The sequence below is a fragment of the Meriones unguiculatus genome, chromosome 2 (assembly GCF_030254825.1).
Source record: "Meriones unguiculatus strain TT.TT164.6M chromosome 2, Bangor_MerUng_6.1, whole genome shotgun sequence".
In the NCBI taxonomy this organism is placed as follows: Eukaryota; Metazoa; Chordata; class Mammalia; order Rodentia; family Muridae; genus Meriones; species Meriones unguiculatus.
Genome location: NC_083350.1, coordinates 189,023,621 through 189,041,486, shown reverse-complemented (window position 1 = coordinate 189,041,486; position 17,866 = coordinate 189,023,621). Strand labels below are relative to the sequence as shown.

At 49.5% G+C, this 17,866-nt stretch overlaps 1 protein-coding gene across 1 annotated transcript in view; it reads right to left on the bottom strand.

Annotated features, from left to right (window-relative positions):
• The window catches only part of Gatb (glutamyl-tRNA amidotransferase subunit B), a 70,044-nt gene that overhangs the window by 18,776 nt on the left and 33,402 nt on the right, over nucleotides 1-17,866 (bottom strand). The window contains exons 6-9 of the mRNA XM_021652500.2: nucleotides 12,446-12,559; nucleotides 10,383-10,467; nucleotides 8,120-8,164; nucleotides 6,039-6,228 (exon numbers count right to left, since the gene is read on the bottom strand). Coding sequence (XP_021508175.1) covers nucleotides 6,039-6,228; nucleotides 8,120-8,164; nucleotides 10,383-10,467; nucleotides 12,446-12,559 — 434 coding nt within the window. The remainder of the gene's footprint in view (nucleotides 1-6,038; nucleotides 6,229-8,119; nucleotides 8,165-10,382; nucleotides 10,468-12,445; nucleotides 12,560-17,866) is intronic.

Sequence of the window (17,866 nt, the reverse complement as noted above, 5' to 3'; positions counted from 1 at the left end):
GCAAAACTCTCAGCAATGTCACTTGTTCTGTGTGCCTAGAAAAACCCGCAAGTACACATATCCTAAGCTGAACCTAGGCAACAGCTCTGTGCAGAGTGCCTTTAAACTAACGTGAAAGTTACTTGGTTGTTGGAGATACGTTTGCTCTAGGGGAGAATTTGCAGGAAACCAGTGTTGGAACATACATTTCCCTTGAATAACCAAAATTTAAGTAACTAAGGTAATAAAAGCGGACAGCAGAGCAGCAGCAGAAGCTGTATATGCAAGAACAGGCCACAGCGTATGCTGTCAGGATGTCAGTTCTAGCCACAGCCGCACCGCATTCCACTAGGCCGACCTGAGAGCTGCCCGCTCAGCAGGGCCCCGTGCAGAAGCGTGGCGCCTGATGGCAGCACAGAGCAGAACACACATATCTCCACGTTTTGCTCGCTTGACTTCTGAAATAAAATCTTTTCTATGTCCCCAAAGCATATTATCCCACAAACAGGAAGTCAAGCACCAGAGTGGGATGGAGACCTGGGCCTCTGAGGGCCCTGCCTGGTCCCGCCTCACCCTGCACTTTCTCCTCAACAGACAAACGCCTGGGGTCAAGTGCCTGGAAGCTCCTTTGACACTTGCATCTGAGAGGAATGAAGCTGTGTTTCTGCAAAAAGGTTAGAAGATCTGTTTTTTTCTACTCTACTTTGCCAGAAGAAAATTTTGGTGATTTTTTTTCCAGAGCGTGGAGTAATTGTAAAGCATCCTTACGCTGGCAATCCCAAACACACTCTATAAAGTGACGACGACGCGTGGAGCTGAAATGTGGTGTAGTACAAGCATGACCAGATGAACGTTTCTTTAGCAGCCCTTCAAAGATGGTGACTTTGCACATGAGAGCCCAGACAGTCAAAGCCAGTCAGTGCAGCTTCAGTCATGATTTCAGACGTTGGCTCTAACGCAGCACTATGTGTGACACACAGAACTTGGCCGTGGGGGCTGCCATGGCAGCTCATCCAGGCTCTTTCTAACCTACAAGAGACACAGGCCTTCAAAACCTGTCCATTTAACAATCAGCTGATACTTTCTGTTCCTTTGTCCCTGGGAGACACCTTAACCTTTCCTATGATGTCAGAATCAAAGGATTCTTCTTTCGATGGAGAAGAACCAGCTGCAGAAAACAAGGCTTTCCAAATCAGGCGACAAGCCTTGAGGCTGAATACAAAGCCTGACTCACACAAATGGCAGCATAGGTTACTAGGTAGAGGGTAGGCAGGGGTAATGTCACGCTTTCTATAGCTTCATGAGGGCCAGGCTGGGTTTTTAATAAGCTTCTGCTTAGCATGGCTCCCACTGAGCCATGTTTGCCTGTTGCCTGATACTATGCTCCTTTCCCTGAACGGCTACTTGGAAGTCCACCGAACTCTTAAGATCCAAGGAAGCTTCTGCCACACACCCCATCTTTGGGGTGGGAATGATGCCCTCCTCTTCTAGCCGGGAAGTGGGGAGCTCTGATTGCCTGTGTCGGGTGTGAGAGCTTTAGCTGGGTGGGGCTGCTCAAAACGTGAAGAGAAAGAGGCCAGGTGAGGTGAGTGGACCGGGCCAGGACGTGGCAGGCCCAGCAGCTTTCACAGAGCCCTGACCGAGGGCTGCTGCACCTGCCACACCTCTGCTGCCACTCTGCAGAGATGCGCCATCTCTTGCCTAGTGGCCCATGCACAGCCAGCTCACAGCAGGGCCAGCCTGGATGAGGCAGTGGCCCTGCAAACCCTGCCCACTGCCCCACAGAGAGCACTTCCCAATGTCTCACCCCAAAGGCCCATGTGCCTCCAGCAGAAAGTTTATGAAACAAAATAAGCAAAGATGCAGAAGACAGCGCTTGTTACCTCTCTGACTTAATCTTTCCACTTGGACAATCAGCATGACTTGTGCTGTTCAGTTTTCATTGCAGTTGACTGATTTTCACAAAATTTAGTAAACATTTTATGTTTATTTATAGGACAGCCTAGCATCTTCAAAACCAACAAGAGTGGCTAAGATCTTTTGATGAACTTGTACTTTCTGAATGAGCTTAATAAAACAATCATGGGACTGTGTTAGTAAAAACGAAAACTCAGTTTTCCCCACTGAGAAAAAGGCAGTCAAAGCCAGGCATTCCCTGAAAGTGTCGTATTTCCACTGGGCACGGCAGCACCCTGGGCATGCAGGCAGCAGTGGTGCTCAGAACCGTAAAGCATGGTCCAGTGTGAGCATGAGAGTTCCTCAGGCAAAACTTGCATTTCCTCGCCTGTCCTGGAGTGGCCGCGCCTGCCGTGGGCTGCAGGAAGCAAGTATGCTGAATGCAGAACACGCTGTAGACAAGTGGCCTTTAGCTACGCGGCTCAGGCGAATGGCTATCATTTGTGCTCCCTGAGTGAGACACTAAGGTTAGGGAGCAATGTTCCTGTGAAAATCAGCCTGGGAAGATGAAAACAAGCAAGCAAACACCTAACTGTACCCACTCTAACAATTCTTCTAACATGCCCTGTCTGTTGCTCTGCTATCAGAATCTCTGCTTTTCCACAGCCCTAAGCCCACATCCCCACACACCTCAGCTTCTCCGTTTCCACGTTAATGTGCACAAAGAGATCAGAGAAGCCAGCACTGTGACTAAGGCAGGGGAACAAGGTCAGCTTAGTAACGTGAAGCCTTTGGTGGGGTGAGATCTGAATGGGTGTAAAGAAAGTCAGTATCCAAGTTTCCTTTGGGAAGGGAATCTCAGGGCAGTCTAGGAGCGAAACTCCAGACTCAGAAGAATGTGCTAATAAAACAAAGCTGCAAACAGAAGAGTCTGAGACCAAGTGACTGAGAGCTGGCACACTGACGCAGATCCTTGCGTCTTCTCCGCAAGGGCATGCAGAGCCCATGAAGTTGCTGGGCTGTTAAGGGTGGCCTATGTATCTTCTCTACCTGGTTTTCGGAAACTGACAGAAACACTACTTCTCTAAGGATTCTTAGGTGCAATGCTATGACCCCTTTCATGCAGTCATGAAGACCTACTATATGCTTGATAAGACAGTAGCTCTTAAGGGGTACTAGCAAGAGTTCTGGTTACCAAAGAAAATACCAACAAAGCACTGTTGACTGCACAGAAGCATGGCAAGATAAATGAGAAGTGAGTTAGGTCCTGGAGGATTTTTGTAGTGGGGATGGAGTGTATGTGTGGGGTCTGCACTCTCCTCAGGCACGGCGCTGCAGCAGGAGCCCCGGAGCACACCTCCACCCCTGCTTTTATTTAATCAACACCCCTGGGCACTCTTTCAACTGAAGGATGCTTCATTAGACCTGTGCGTCTGCCCTTCTCAGCAATCTGTTGTGCTTCTGAGGAAGGCAGAAAACATGAACATATCATTTTCAGGAATGTTATGAGTAACTCAGCTTCCAATGATTATGGTGTCATAAAGGGCTCAAGCTACCTAATTTCGGGAAACAATTTGTCTCAATCATTCTCTGTCTGTTCCAATCGTGTATTCTCATTCATCCTGGAAATCTCAAGGACAAGCCCTTTTCTTTTTCTTTTTCTTTTTTTTAAGTCACCTAATACATTATCGTTCATCTATAAATATATCTTAAAGGTACTGGGAAAAATAAATCTAAGAAAAAGTCAAAAGAAATCACTTTCTTCCTGAAGTGTTCAACATCTCTCTCTTCTGGATGCCCAGCCCACTCACTGCAGTCTCCCTGGGAGCCACCAGCCACATGTGGGGATAAACACAAACTCTGTGATGGGGTGACCAGTGCCCCTGGGTTTGCTACCTTAGAGAGCTATTCTTCCCTAGCAGGTCTCCTCGGTTGACACTGGCAGCACTTACTCCAGGCATGATGGTTTTGGCCCAGACAAGACTAGGACACAAACATACTTGCGAATGCTTCACAGAGCTTCACAGAGCTTCTGCTTCACAGAGCTTCTGTTCAGCAAAGTGAGGCAGACACACTCCAGGAGCCAAGGGTGGTGATCTCAAGAGTTACCTTTTGAGGAAGTGAAATAGCTGTGTTCTTAAGGTTGTAAGAGGCCCTTTCTCCTTTCCGATGGAGAAGGCTGACACACAATTCTCAATGTCATACTTAGTGGATTCATTTTGGAAGTCAGGCTGGAGCAGTGGTTCCCAACCTGTGAGTTGTGACCCTGGAGTGGTTGTATACCAGATATTTATATTAATGATTTATAACAGTGGCACAAATATAGTCATGAAGTAGCAATGAAATAATTTATGGTTAGGGTCACTACAACATGAGGAACTATAGTAAAGGCTTCAGCATTAGGAAAGTTGAGAACCAGTGGGCCAGAGAAAAACAAAAACAACCAACCAACCAAGAAAACATCAAGATGCTTGGGTGCAAACTACTACCTCAAAGGCTTGGCTTGAAGTCAGCTGTTCAAAGGCCAGACGGAAAGATGGCATTGATGTCTGTGATGGCACCGATGGCCCCTCCTTCCTTCCCTGTGCCACCCAGTCCTGAGTTCAAGTGGTAAAGGTGTTGGAAAGGCGGGCAAAGATTGGGACCTTCTGCTATGACAGAGAAGGAGCCTCAACTGAGAAAATGCTTTCCTAAGATCTGCTTGTAGACAAACCTGTAGGGCAACTTCTTAGTTAGTGACTGATGGGGGAGGGCCCAGCCATTTGTGGGTGGCACCATCCCTGGGCAGGTGGCTCTGGGTGCCATACGAAAGCTGCTGCTCAAGCCATGAAGAGCAAGCCAGTAAGCAGCACCCCACGTGGCCTCTGCATCAGCACCTACCTTCATGTTCCTGCCCTGCCTGAGTTCCTGTCCTGACTTCCTTCAAGATGAACAGTGATGTGGGAGTGTAAGCCTTTCCTGTACAAGTTGCTCTTGGTCATGGACTGCCATCAGAGACATATGATCTAACCAAGACTGGACTCTACAGAGCACACACGGGTTGTCGGGGCTCACATGTTGTGCACAGGTGCTGATCGGCTGAGTTCTGCACGTGTCGGCTGATGGCTCAGTGAGCGGACTGGCAGAAAGGCTACAGCTGCGCTGTCTTTTAGGACACTGCACAAGCTATGCCACTAACTTAACGCAATGACAGTTATCACAGGTGTATGCATAGACACAATGGCACCCTACCCGAGGCAGCGACAAGTCAGCCTAGAGGACGAGCAAAGCAGCAGACTGCTTATTCACCGCTGGCAGCAAGAGTTCTCAGACAGGGGCTGTTTGCTTCTGGCAGTAGCGGACTCACGGAGAACAGAAGAGCCACCCGGCCAGCAGCAGACTGCCGGTGCGCTACAAGCCACCATGCTGCAGCTACTGAGCAGTAAGTACACACATGCTCCAACACCCTATATATTCATTATTGATCACTTCAAAAGCAAGAATCCAGTTTCCACAGGTTTTGCTGCTCTGGAAGATGACAAGAATTTAAGGCCATCCTGGATCTCAAAAATACCCACAAGCACAACAAAACTTCTCACTTCCTCTTGATGACAAGGTGACAGCTGTGATAGAATGCTACCCTTGCTGGCACTGCATCACTTCAGTGTTGCCATGACAAAGAGCTCCACAAAGCCTCAAGAAGTTCTGAAAAGGATGGAAAATCCCTAAGCTACCTTGCAGGCATCAGATTCTCTAAGTGCCCAGAAGATGAATCCTCAGGCCTCCCAGGGTGAAGATGCTCAGGAAGTCTGCAACATTTTGTACAGGCTTTGGGAAACCTGACTTCCTGCCATGGCTCAGTCCTCTTAAGACATCTAGAAACCCTACACATCACTGTTGTTGTTTGGTTTTGTTTTTCCTGCAGACACGTGGAAACACATACACTCATAACATCTGAACTGGCTTCCGTGGCTCCGTGGCTCTCACGGGCAGCCAGGAAGTTCTGCTTCCTTGTCCGGTACGCTGAAGAGAAGGCGAGCATATGCTGTCAGGTGTAGCAAGGAAGGCGCAGGGCCTTACCCTCTCAGAGCTGTGTGCAGAAACGTGCCTGACAGGACACACAGGGCCCTGTGGACCAGCCAGTCTGCTGAGCTGGGTTCATTTTTGATTCTGTCAACACTTACCAGCAAGGCAAAGCTGTGCTCTGGCAGCATTCCGTACTGCCGGACCAGCCTTTCTCTGGTTGCACTGGGGAGTTCGGGGAGCCTGTCCCGAAGCTGGTCCACGTTGACCACCTGCTCAGGGTCTGCACCAGGAGGCAGAGATGCGCTGTCATGGAGCACCAAGGGAGGCAGGTTGGGCTCTGGCATAAACCTAGCAGAGAGAGCAGGTGAATGTGACCCTAGGCGTCTGGGCTGAGTACAGACACAGACGTACAATGACAGGATGCCGCTGGGCTACCTACAGAGCCCTGCCCCCGAGAAGGCTTCTGCATGACCCAGGAAAGACTACACAGCAAACCCACTCTTCAGCAGTGCAGAATGAAGAAGGAGAGAGAGTGACAAGGCACCAAGCCACACGGGTTTACACTAGTGAGGAGAGTGTCAAAGGGGCTGGACACAGAAGGACCAATGAGATGAACTTACTCACGAGGAAGAAGGGTGAGCTCAAATTCCCTGTTAGCAGGACTGTACAATAAATGAAAAGTCAAAGGGGAAGAGGAGCTCTGTCCTCCTGAGAGGCAAGAGGATGGCACGGACTTTGCCTCAACAAAACGTGGAAGCTAGAGGGGAGGGAAGAAGGAGGCACAGGGGAATCTGGACCACTGTCAGGATGTGAACCTGTGCTGTGTGACGGTTACCTCAGGCTAGACAAATGCTGAAACCCACAGAACGGACAGCGTGAGTGAGTGACTCCAGGGTAAAGTATGGACGTCAACGGCCAGTAAGCAGCAGCACTGGTGACTGTTGCCATAAGCACTGTAAGCGAGTGAGAGGAGACTGCGAGAGGGGACATAAAACCAACACATCCCGCTCAGAGCTGCTTTAAAGCAGCACCAGCTGTTGATGCTCAGGTGGGCTACAGTGCTGCGGCTATCTCAAGAGAGAAGACGGCCCTTCGTTCTGCTCCAGCACTGCTTGCCCTATGCCCATGAGAGCCAGGGGTGTCTGTAAAAGCAAGGTAGCCTCAGCAAAGGCAGAGAGGAACTAGATTAGAGGTGCAGGCATCGCCTCAGTGCAGTGCCAAGTGCCCACTACTGGCCAATCTGTCCTCAGAGAACAAGAGCAAACCCAGAGGGAGGCTTCTTAGACCCACTGCTATCTAAGTTGAGGGCTATGGCAGAAGCTGCCGGTTGAATTCAAAGGTGAACCTTGTGTGTAAGAGATTATGGGGAACGTAACACAGGAGAGTGAAGACAGTCACAGAAGAGTGTGAGCCCAGAAGTCTGCTGCAGCTAACAGCCTTTGGTAGGCGCGTGACAGGGGCATGCAGTGAAGGGTGCTGCCCCGTCACTGAGGCCCGTGAGAGAAGGAGCGGGTCCAATCTCTCTCATTAAGTGTTTTGAGAGGCCGTCTTCTGCCGTGCAGCAGCCCCCCCCCCGGTTGAGGAGCGGGCAAGAACCTCTGCAAGACACGCTGAGGAGCTGGCACCCCTAACCTGCTTATCTTGGGCTGAATTAGCATCACTGAGGCTTGAAGGGACCCGCCACTGAAAGACTGCTCCCTTTTCACATCCTCCCAAAGGACTGCAATGCATTACAATTTCCTACCAAATGTAAGCCCCGGTCCCCCTGCCCACCATCCTCTTGGTTGGGCGATAGCATCTCTGTTACAGAAGTCTATGAACAAGTTTCTGCCAGCAATTGAATCCCATCAAAACAGGGGCTCTGCAGCTACCAGGTCAAGAAAATACCACTTCTCCTAGTTCACATATAACATAAAGTAAGAAATCTTGATTTTATACAAAAATTTATTGCATATGCATTGGTGTTCTGCCTGCATGTGAGGGTGTCAGATCCCCTGGAACTGGAGTTACAGACAGTTGTGAGCTGCCATGTGGGTGCTGGGAACTAAACCCGGGTCCTCCAGGAGAATAGCCAGTGCTCTTAACTGTGGAGCCATCTCTGCAGCCCCCTGAAATCTTGATTTCTATTATGTACTAACAAGTAGTTTCCAAACTTCTCTGGCATAATTACGTTGACTTTTGGATGCGTTTGAAAGAGCCCCTCAAATATCTGTTGGTATTGTGCACGAAAGCCAGTTACCTGTAGTCCTGTTTTCCTTCTTTGTCTCTCATTGGCACGGTGCACCTGCAACAGTCAGAGGAGACAGCACTAAGCGACTGCACGCTACACTGGCTACACACATGCAGAGAGACACACACAGGGACACATGCAGAGAGACACACAGAGACATATGCAGAGAGACACACAAAGCAGAGAGACACACACAGAGACATATGCAGAGAGACACACACAAGCAGAGAGACACAAACACACAGACATATGCAAAGAGACACAAACACACAGACATATGCAGAGAGACACACACACAGACATATGCAGAGACACACACACAGAGACATATGCAGAGAGACACACACAAGCAGAGAGACACAAACACACAGACATATGCAAAGAGACACAAACACACAGACATATGCAGAGAGACACACACACAGACATATGCAGAGACACACACACAGAGACATATGCAGAGAGACACACACAAGCAGAGAGACATACACACAGAGACATATGCAGAGAGACACATACAGAGAGACATATGCAGAGAGATACACGCACTGTGCCATGGGCCAGAGCACAAACATTGCCCCAAAGGCTATGTGCTACTTAACCACTTGGTCTTACAAAGAAGTGGTAGAGATGGAAGTGTTAGAACGAGAGGGAACCCAGTGGAAAGCCCGTGGTCATTAGAACGCGCCCTCACGGGACTGTGGAGCCCTGCCCCCTCCCTCTGTCTTTTCTTTCCTAGCATGCTACTTTCTTCACTCTTACCAAACACCTGGTAGAAACAACCTAGGAGGGAGAGCACACATTTATTTTAGTTTGCAGCTTCAGAAGTGTTAGTCCACCATGGTGGGAAAGTTCAGCAGAGCAAACCATGAAACGGGAATAGGGGAACAGACAGAGTCAACCCCAAGGCCATGCCCCCGAGACCTGGCCTTCTTACCAGGCCCACGTCTTGACAATGCTACCAAACAACTCCACAAAGGGATAATCATCCCCTAACCTGGGGTCTAGCAGTCTAACGGTCTCTGGAAACACATCAGAAATGCCCAGAGATAGGCCTCACCAATCAAGTGAAGAATTAAGATTGATCAGCACATCAGAATGAGGTAAGCGGTCTAGCTCAACCAGGTGCTTGTGACATGCTGTGCCACTCAGGCACATCAATCACAGCCTGAAACCTCTGAAACCAGGAACCAGAATTAACTTGTTCTCTTTATAAGCTGAGTGGCTCCAACATTTGTTGTAGTAACAGCTGCCTGGCATACGGTTTTCTCAATCAGGGACAGGCAAATTCAAGCTCTTCAAAGTTCCATAGGAGATATTTATGTCAATATAAACATGGTAACAAAAGAAAGAGGGATGCTTTGAGAAAAGAAAGAGAGGAAGAAACAAACCTGCTTCGATATTTCATGTGTGTATAGCAAGGGACCAAATCAGGGTTTTAAAGCATTCCCAGCAAGCATTCTATGGCTGAGCCACACCCCAGATGGCTTTAGTCAGCACAAACTCTAGGCTTTTGAGCATCCTTTACTATTTTAAAGTACAAAATTATTAAAATTCAGAATGAGAACAATCACGGTTCAAGTTACCTAAACAATCACACATAGAAAAGTGTCTGTGTGGTGAGAATGAGAAACGTCCCCCAGAGGCTCTGGTATCTGAACACTCTGTCCCCTGCTGGCAGAGCTATCTGGGGCTGGCGGGGTGGGGTAAGTACAATCTGGCTGGAGGAAGTGTGTCACTGTTGGGCTTTGAGAGTTCCTAGTCCTAGCCACTTCCAACTTGCCCTCTGCTTTGTGTGTGTGGCTAAAGACTAGAGCCCGTAGTTTCGTGCTCCAGCTACCTGCTGTTTGCCTCCCTTTGCTGTTATGGATGCTGCCTCTGGAACCCCAGGATGAAATAAAGTCTTCTGTAAGGATGCGGCCTCAGGTACCCCAGGATGAAATAAAGTCTTCTCTAAGCTGCTTTTGATCACAGTGTTTACCACAGCAATAGGAAAATAACTTAGGCAGTGTCCTCATCACCAGCTGTCAGCCCTTCTCTACATCCAGCTTAGGCTGTGAGAGGTCTGACAGAGCATTCAAGAGAATAAGATGTCTCGCCACAAAGCAGGTGAGCTGGAAGCAAGGGGAACCTGGGGGCCTGAGACTAAGTGCTTGGGTACGAGCCTGCGCTGGCTGCCTCTCCTGAGATCCCAGCACTCCCTGTTTCACACGTGGTCCATGGTTGAGCCCCAACCTCCTAGCTGTGGCTAGGCTTATCGATACAAACTCACCCCAGCTTGTAATCGAATGAGCGGGTTTCATTCAGAATTTCACCTCCATTCTCAAGTTCAGTGATTTGCCTCTGAATTTCACAGTCTACAAAAACATAGCAAGTTAGTATACTTTGAATGCCTTTCATCCATGCAGGCAATTATTGACAAACCACCCTCAATCCTTAAATTAAAAAAAAAAAAAAAAATCACGGAGATTGCTTACAATGGTCATTCCCTCACAGGCTGTCTTTTCTTCTCCCCCCTGGGAAGGGCCTTAAGAAACTTGCCTCTCCCCTCCTCTCTCTGTCTCTTTTTCAGACAGCAGTACAGAGAGAGTAACAACCCGTACAGATTACATGCATCCTGGCAGAAGGCTGGGACTAGGTCTAGTCTAGTAACTGCAGATCTAGATGGTGGCTACTAGAATTCCTTACCCTGGGACCAGCAGAGAGGCCACAAGGAGCCCTGGTAGCCCTCCAAAATTACATACAAAATATGGGTAAAATGTATGTACACTTTTGAAAAGAGAATAGAGTCTTTCTTGTATTTTCCAATCAACACAGCCAAACATAGAGCCCAGCACCACTGCTAAGCTCCTTTGAGAACGTGCGCTTTCCCCAACTTCCCTTCCTCACTTAGATCCCGGCCCTTTAATCAGGGCTGCCAAAGGCAGCCACACCAGACGGGGCGCATTCCACCTCTCTCACCTGAATATCCTCCTTGATTGACATGAAATGAGGGCTAAAAAGTCCCACAGGATTCGAAAAAACCTTGCAGGAAAATTGCAGGCTTGGGGAATTAAGCCCATGGCGGTCAAGCTTTGGCTCTGCTGGGCTCTGGGTGAACATAGGCAGAGTTCCGAGTGTTGCTCCAGAGGGCACTTACAGAACAGAAGGAATCAGGGACAACAGAGACACCAAGGGCTCCTCCGGGCACCATCGCAGACAAGGCCTGAGCTCTGGCTGCCCGCTTTTGTTTGCACCCCACTACCGACTCTCAGATCAGTGCAGGACCGGTGCAGACCAGCGTGTCCAAGCCAAGCACCAGCCTCCCCTCTTAGCCCTGATGGCTTCAGAAAGTTGACCGTGTCTGCTTTCAGAGACAGGGCCACTCCTGACCCTTATCCTGCTGCCCTTTGGGTTACCCCTAGAATCATCTTAACACCTTTTCTCTAAGAATATGCTCCTTCACGTGCCTTCATAAAGGCTGGCTAATCATTTCGGGTTTGGGACACAAGATTTTACACAAGACGCAAGCAACCTCTTGAGACTGTTTTAACCCTTCCCCCAGAGAGCCAGCACCCCTAAACACCTTGGCTGCGGCTGCACAAAAGCAGCACTTTCAGCAGGCTTGCGCTCTGCCCACGCCAGACAGGGCTCGCTTTTATGGGCGTCTCCGGCTTTAGAAAGTACTTGAGTCTTCTGAGATGTCCTCCCCTCAGACTTGGTCTCCAGCTTCCGTGGGACTGCCCATCAAGCTAGCCTGCTCTACAGTAGCTATCATCAAATATCTGTCATCAGAAACCCCCACTGTGTGCTCCAGGAAAGCCAACCTTGACAACACGGGCACATGCGATCCATTCGCTGGAAATGGTGGAAAGTAGAAAGCATATTCACCAAGAAGACTATATGCAGTCTAGTGACTGAACTAGACCTCACAAAGCACACCACCACAGGCTGTAAGCCCCAAGCAGGTGGGGTTCTTCCCACGGATCTAGCTCGGAGTTAAGCATCAGCAGGGACACTGTGTGAGTTGAGTTCCAGAACGGAGGACTCAGTGAACTTTGAGGCCCTGCCTCTACCCTCCTGGGATCCTCCACTGGCAAAGAGAACAGCCTGGGCCAGACAAGAGAAGGACAAGAGACCACGTGGGTAGAGAGGCCTCCCGTCACGGGGGCCAAGGTGACTGAGGCCACCTCAGGCCTTCGCTGCTGAGTTTCCAGAGCTGCCAGCATGGGCAGAGGCAGGTCCGGCAGGCTGGCTACCTGCTCCACAGAACTGTGAAAGCCAGAGGCTGCTGCAGACACTGCCAGGCACTGATGCTCACCCAGGGTCCACAGCAGCGGCCACGTCAATACTCACCGATGGCTCTGGCCAAGAACCGGAGGCTGTTGAGGTTCTTCACCTCAGTGCGGACCCCCAGCGCTTCCCCGGGGTGATGCACGGATATGTTGGCATCTACTCTCAGCTGGCCCTCTGCAAGGAAAAATATAAACTTATATAAAGTTCTCTGAGGCAAGATGGCTGGTAGGGTGGTAACATCAAGGTATCTCGTTAGGGCAACCTAGCTCAGAGTGCGTAGCTGGCTCTGAAACACGTGGCTGCCCCTGGCCACTCACGGCCAGCACAGTGCTGAGGTTCTTGTGCACACAGACATCCGGACACAGCAGCTGGAGGGTCTATCTAGTGTCTGAGCTAAATGAGAAGAGGGTTATTGAAACAGAGGTCTGCTCTGCAGTTTTTTCCAAGCGTCTGAGCTGGTTTTGGGGGAAGCCTCAACAGTGATTATGTGAAACCCCTACAGTGCTCTCTAGAGAAATAGGGAGCTAGCTCTCTGTGTTTTCAGGAGATTTATAAGACAGTCCTTGAGAATTTACAGCTCAAGGGCAGGAGTCGAAACCTGAGCTGTTTTCCTCCCCTTTGCAGGCAGGTAATGATTTTCCTTCTATAAACAGGAATCTGAAGCCGTCCTGGTTGCCAGGAGGATTTGCTGAAACAGAAAGGCTGTGCAGTTTGATGGGTGCAGGGGTGAGAACACAACTCACCCCGTCCTTGCAGGACCTTCTGTGCCCTGGAAAGCTCCTTGGCTTAGGAAACATAACCCTAAAGCAGATGATTTGTGGAGAGGACTAACGGCTTTTGAGGAAGGAGGGAGGCAAAAATCCCATGACAGGTATGAAGACAAAAAATAATCACATTTTGTACCTTACAAAGTAAAGCTCAAATTCTAGTCTGCAATTTCATGTGCAATACTGACAATAAGAAGTGAAGACAAAATGTTGATCTTATTAATTTTTTTTTTTTTGAGACAGACTCTCACTGTGGAGCCCTGGCTAGCTTTGAACTCACCATCCTACACTGACCTCCCAAGCAGCTGGAACAAGTGTGTGTCACGGCTCCTGGTTCTGAGGTTTCTAAAGATGTTAATCTGTCAGCCCTGACGGTAGGCTAAATAAATTCACTTCCCAAATGGTGCACAACAAAAGCATATTAAAACGATTTAAAGCACAAACAAGGTCCATGCCAGGAGAGGAGGAGTCTTTGTCACTCCCTGGCTGCTGAGCTGTGGCCCTGAGCCGACACCGCCGGAGACGACCGTTGAGCCGCCGCGACCCCTCCCCAAGCCTCACCCACACTCTGGCCCTGAAAGTCTGGCAGGATTTCTCTAAGCTCAGGGGTGGCTCTAACCATGTTCCCAGCTCTGACTTACAACAACTACACACAAACCCTATAGCTGCTATGTTTAAACCAGGTTCTGAACAAGTCACGCTCGTCTGAATTTTGAGAAGTGCCAGCTGCTTAGGAATCTTGCTGGCACCTTCTATTCTCCTTTCTTTTCCTTACCTCTAAAGTCCCTTAGAACCTCTCAGGTCCCTCCAGACACCCCCGAACTCGTCACGCCTCTCCACTCTGTTACTGCAACCTTTGTCTGAGGCCACGCCCTGTTTCAGCACAGCAGGCCTCTGCTCCAGTGCCCACTGCAGCTAAGGAAGCCCTTCACACTGGCGCAGCGTGCTTCTGTCACTTCCACGGCTTACCGCAGCACGGCGGCGCCACCCTGTCCCTCCTCTGCTTCCCAGCTGAGGGCTGGAGCCCTGTCTGCTGAGACAGCATTCACACCATTCACTCCACAGGGAGACTCCTTCTAGTCACGCACCTGTTCATGCCCTGCAGCTTGTTATTCTTACCTTTGGAGGGGTGAGAGTGCCGGGACAGGCTCCCCTGTGATTCGGGCCCCACACTCCCTGTGCAGCTGAGGCTGGCTCTTCTGTGATGCAGGCCTCCAGCTCGCTCTGCAGCTGAGACTGGCCTAGACCTCTGGACTGCAGATGTGCACCTCCGTACCTCGTGTCCATGGAACTACCTCAGCACTCAGCACTCCTATCTCTCTCAGCCTCCCCTGTGGCTCAGCCTTCGAGACTGCATGTGAATGTTCCTTCTCTCTACTAGACATTTTCATCAGAACCTCCCTGTGGATTACAAGGAAGCCAAGCCACATAAAAGAGCAGATGACCAATACCTCCTATGAACTAAGCTCTTTGCCAAGACCAGGATGAAAAAGCCTTTGAGGATGGGCCCAATTTTCAACCCTTTCTTGCCTTTCAAGGACATGGACCACACTAATCCCATCTCTTCCATACAAACGATGAACTGTCCTCAGCATTCTCTCTGGTGTGTACACATGTAACAGTATTTATTTCTCATTAAGAAAACAAACAGAAGCCTCAAAACCTATTCCCTTGAGTCCAATTATTCACACCATCAGTCATCAGCCATTGCTCTGCTCTCTCTCCAGGCAAATCCTCTCCAATAACTGTGTATTACATCTCACTCTCACCTAGTAAACTCCCACCAACCACAGCCTGCTCTGTCTCCAGATCTCTGCCGATGTCATTCGTCAGGGGTGCCACTACCACCTTAGTGCCAAATCCAGTGGACAATGACACTTCCTGTTCTCATCTTACTGTGATATATCAATTAATCCTTCCCTTTTTTCCTGTCTTTTAAGACAGGGCCTTATTATATAGCTAAGGATGGACTCAAATTTGCTATACAGCACAAACTGGGCTCGAACTCACAATTCTCCTGTAAACTGGGATTTCTTGGTTTCCTTCCTTCTTGAAACAGCATCCTCTATCAGTGTTGGTGGCTTAATGCTATCATGATTTTCCTGAACACTCAACTTGCATTTAATTTGCTGTGTCCCTTTTCCTATGCAAACACAGGCCTCTTCTCTTTACTCATGTGCTCTCCAGAGTGGCATGCAGTTTTAAATATCATCTTTGTGCTCATAATGCCCAAGTCTCCTTAGCAAATTTTTCTGCGCCCTACTCCAGGCCTTACAAGTATTCTAATTTCCAAATCCAAATCCTGACTTACCATTTTTCAAGGACATTACTGTCCTTTATCTTCCCAGCTCAGCTAGCCCTACGACCATCTCTTCAATTTTCCTCGAAGCCACCTCTGCTTCTTCCTGTCTCTGATCTTCCACACCAGCCTGCCATGAACTGCCTTGCTAAGAGCCATTGTGAGTCCACACACCCTGTATCGTCACTGCCACCAGCACTGTCAAGCAGCATCACCCTGCACCTGATCCCTCATTCCCAAGTGGGTTCTCTCTTCTCGACCTGAAACCCCCTTTCCATAGCAGCCACAGTGGCTTCTAAAATGTAAATCAGACTAAGCTGTTCCCTCCCTTGAATGTCTCCATGGTTCCCACATCACCTGTAAGATCTATACCTCTGACTACTGCCACACTGTTCTCTGCTTACCCCCTACGTCACCCTGGTAAGCTTGCCATATTTTCTGAACTCTTTTTCAGGCTCGGCTCTTTGCCTTAGCTATTTCCTGGAAGCTCACTGCCTAGTTCTAGGCTGGCTAAGGCCCTGAATCATTCTTTGGTTCTTAGCTAAATACTAACTCTGCTGAGTGGCCTTTAAAAGCAGTATTGCCACTCTCACTTCATTTATTTCCTTGAAACAACAATAATTATTTTTGTTTTGCTTGTGGATGTATTTCCCCGCAAGGGTAAGGTCCTCACGGCACCAACAAGGCCTTTTTCAGAATCTAGAACCAGGTCTGACCCTCTGTTTTCCAAGCAATTAAACCCCACTGAACGATGAATTTCACCATACTGGTGATTTCCTGAATGATAAGCAGGCAGGCTGTTTCTGTCCCGTCGTAGTTCCTGGTCAGTTCTACAACTGTGCCCAACTAGAGTTAGTCTACAACTGGAGTCATGTGAAGGGCCCACTGAGCTCAAAGGAAAACTGCCCAAGTACGCTGAGCTCTGACTGACCAAACCTCAGTGCTTGGGAGACAGTTTTTTAAAAAACTCGGGGGATCCTGAGTTACTCCTCACTTTTAAAGATGTCAGTCCCTTTCATGATTTAGAATTCTAATTTGGAAAAGAGGAATAAAGGCATGAACACCACACCACATAAATGTCTGAGGAGAGTCACTTAGTGTCCTGCCGTGTTGAAAGAGAGCTTGCTAGCCTGGATTCAGATTTCGTATCTGACATTAACAAAAGCTATTCTACCTTGTGAAGACAAAATGCCTTTTAAACAAATTAAGTTAAATTGCCTCAAGTGCATGAAAGCCTTAGCAGTCAGGTTTGCCTCTGTGTGCTCTGTCCCACTGAGGGGCTTCATGCCTACGTAAGACTCAAGCTCGGCTTCTCTCTTCTCCCAGCAGATTTTTGATGGCTAAACGAAAACCCACACCACTGAGCAGTGCTGGAGCATTCTTCCTCTGAAACACATCATAACAAGAATAGACCATTAGCCTTGCACTCAGAGAGATCCACCTGCCTCTGCTTCCTGGCTGGAAACCCCTTTCTGCAATCAGTGGGGTCTGAGACGTGGACAGGCCGGTCTGTGGGGACAGTCATTCTGGTCCCTGAATAGCCTCCCGACTTTGAAGACCAGGATGCGGAGGCAGGAGCGACTAAAACCTGTGGAAGAGCTGGGATGGAGCCTCGCCTCACACACGCTGGACAGGTGTTCAACTGCTGAGCTACGTTCCCAGCCAGGAGCCATCAAATGTCGCTGCACAGAACTGTAAAGCACATTCTCCAAAGCGGAGACGGAGAGCGGCCCTACTTACTGCTGCTGCGGAAGGGGTGTGTCCACCAGCAGCTCTTCTGTCAGGCGCGCGGCTTTACCGCCATTCCACCATTCTGTCGCGCAGTGCTGACCACAAAGGCGCCTGGGCACGCCTGTGGCATTTCAAACCATCTCCCTACCAGAACACACCCAGTCCTACAAAGCCGCTCCTCGAATCACCCTAGGACTCCCGGCTTCCTCCTCTCCTCCGTTTCTCTTTCCACATGCGGCTATTAGAGAACGACTTCCGAAAGTGCGAGAGGCCACATGCGTGGACTCACGCTCTTCACCGTCTACCTCTCTGAGCAGACACCATGGCAGCACGACTCGGCTGCCACTGAAAGGCCGGCACCACTTGAATAGAAAGGAGGAGGCACGCTTGGCCTCCGCGGCAGTGTGGATACTTCTTTTTTATTTTATTTTATTTTTTATCAGTTACATTTTACTAACTCTGTGTCCCAGCTGTATCCCGCTCCCTCATTCCCTCCCAATCCCACCCTCCCTCCCTCAACTCCTCCCTCCCTCATCCCCTCCCTCCCTCATCCCCTCCCTCCCTCATCCCCTCCCTCCCTCATCCCCTCCCTCCCTCATCCCCTCCCTCCCTCATCCCCTCCCTCCCTCATCCCCTCCCTCCCTCATCTCCTCCCTCCCTCATCTCCTCCCTCCCTCATCCCCT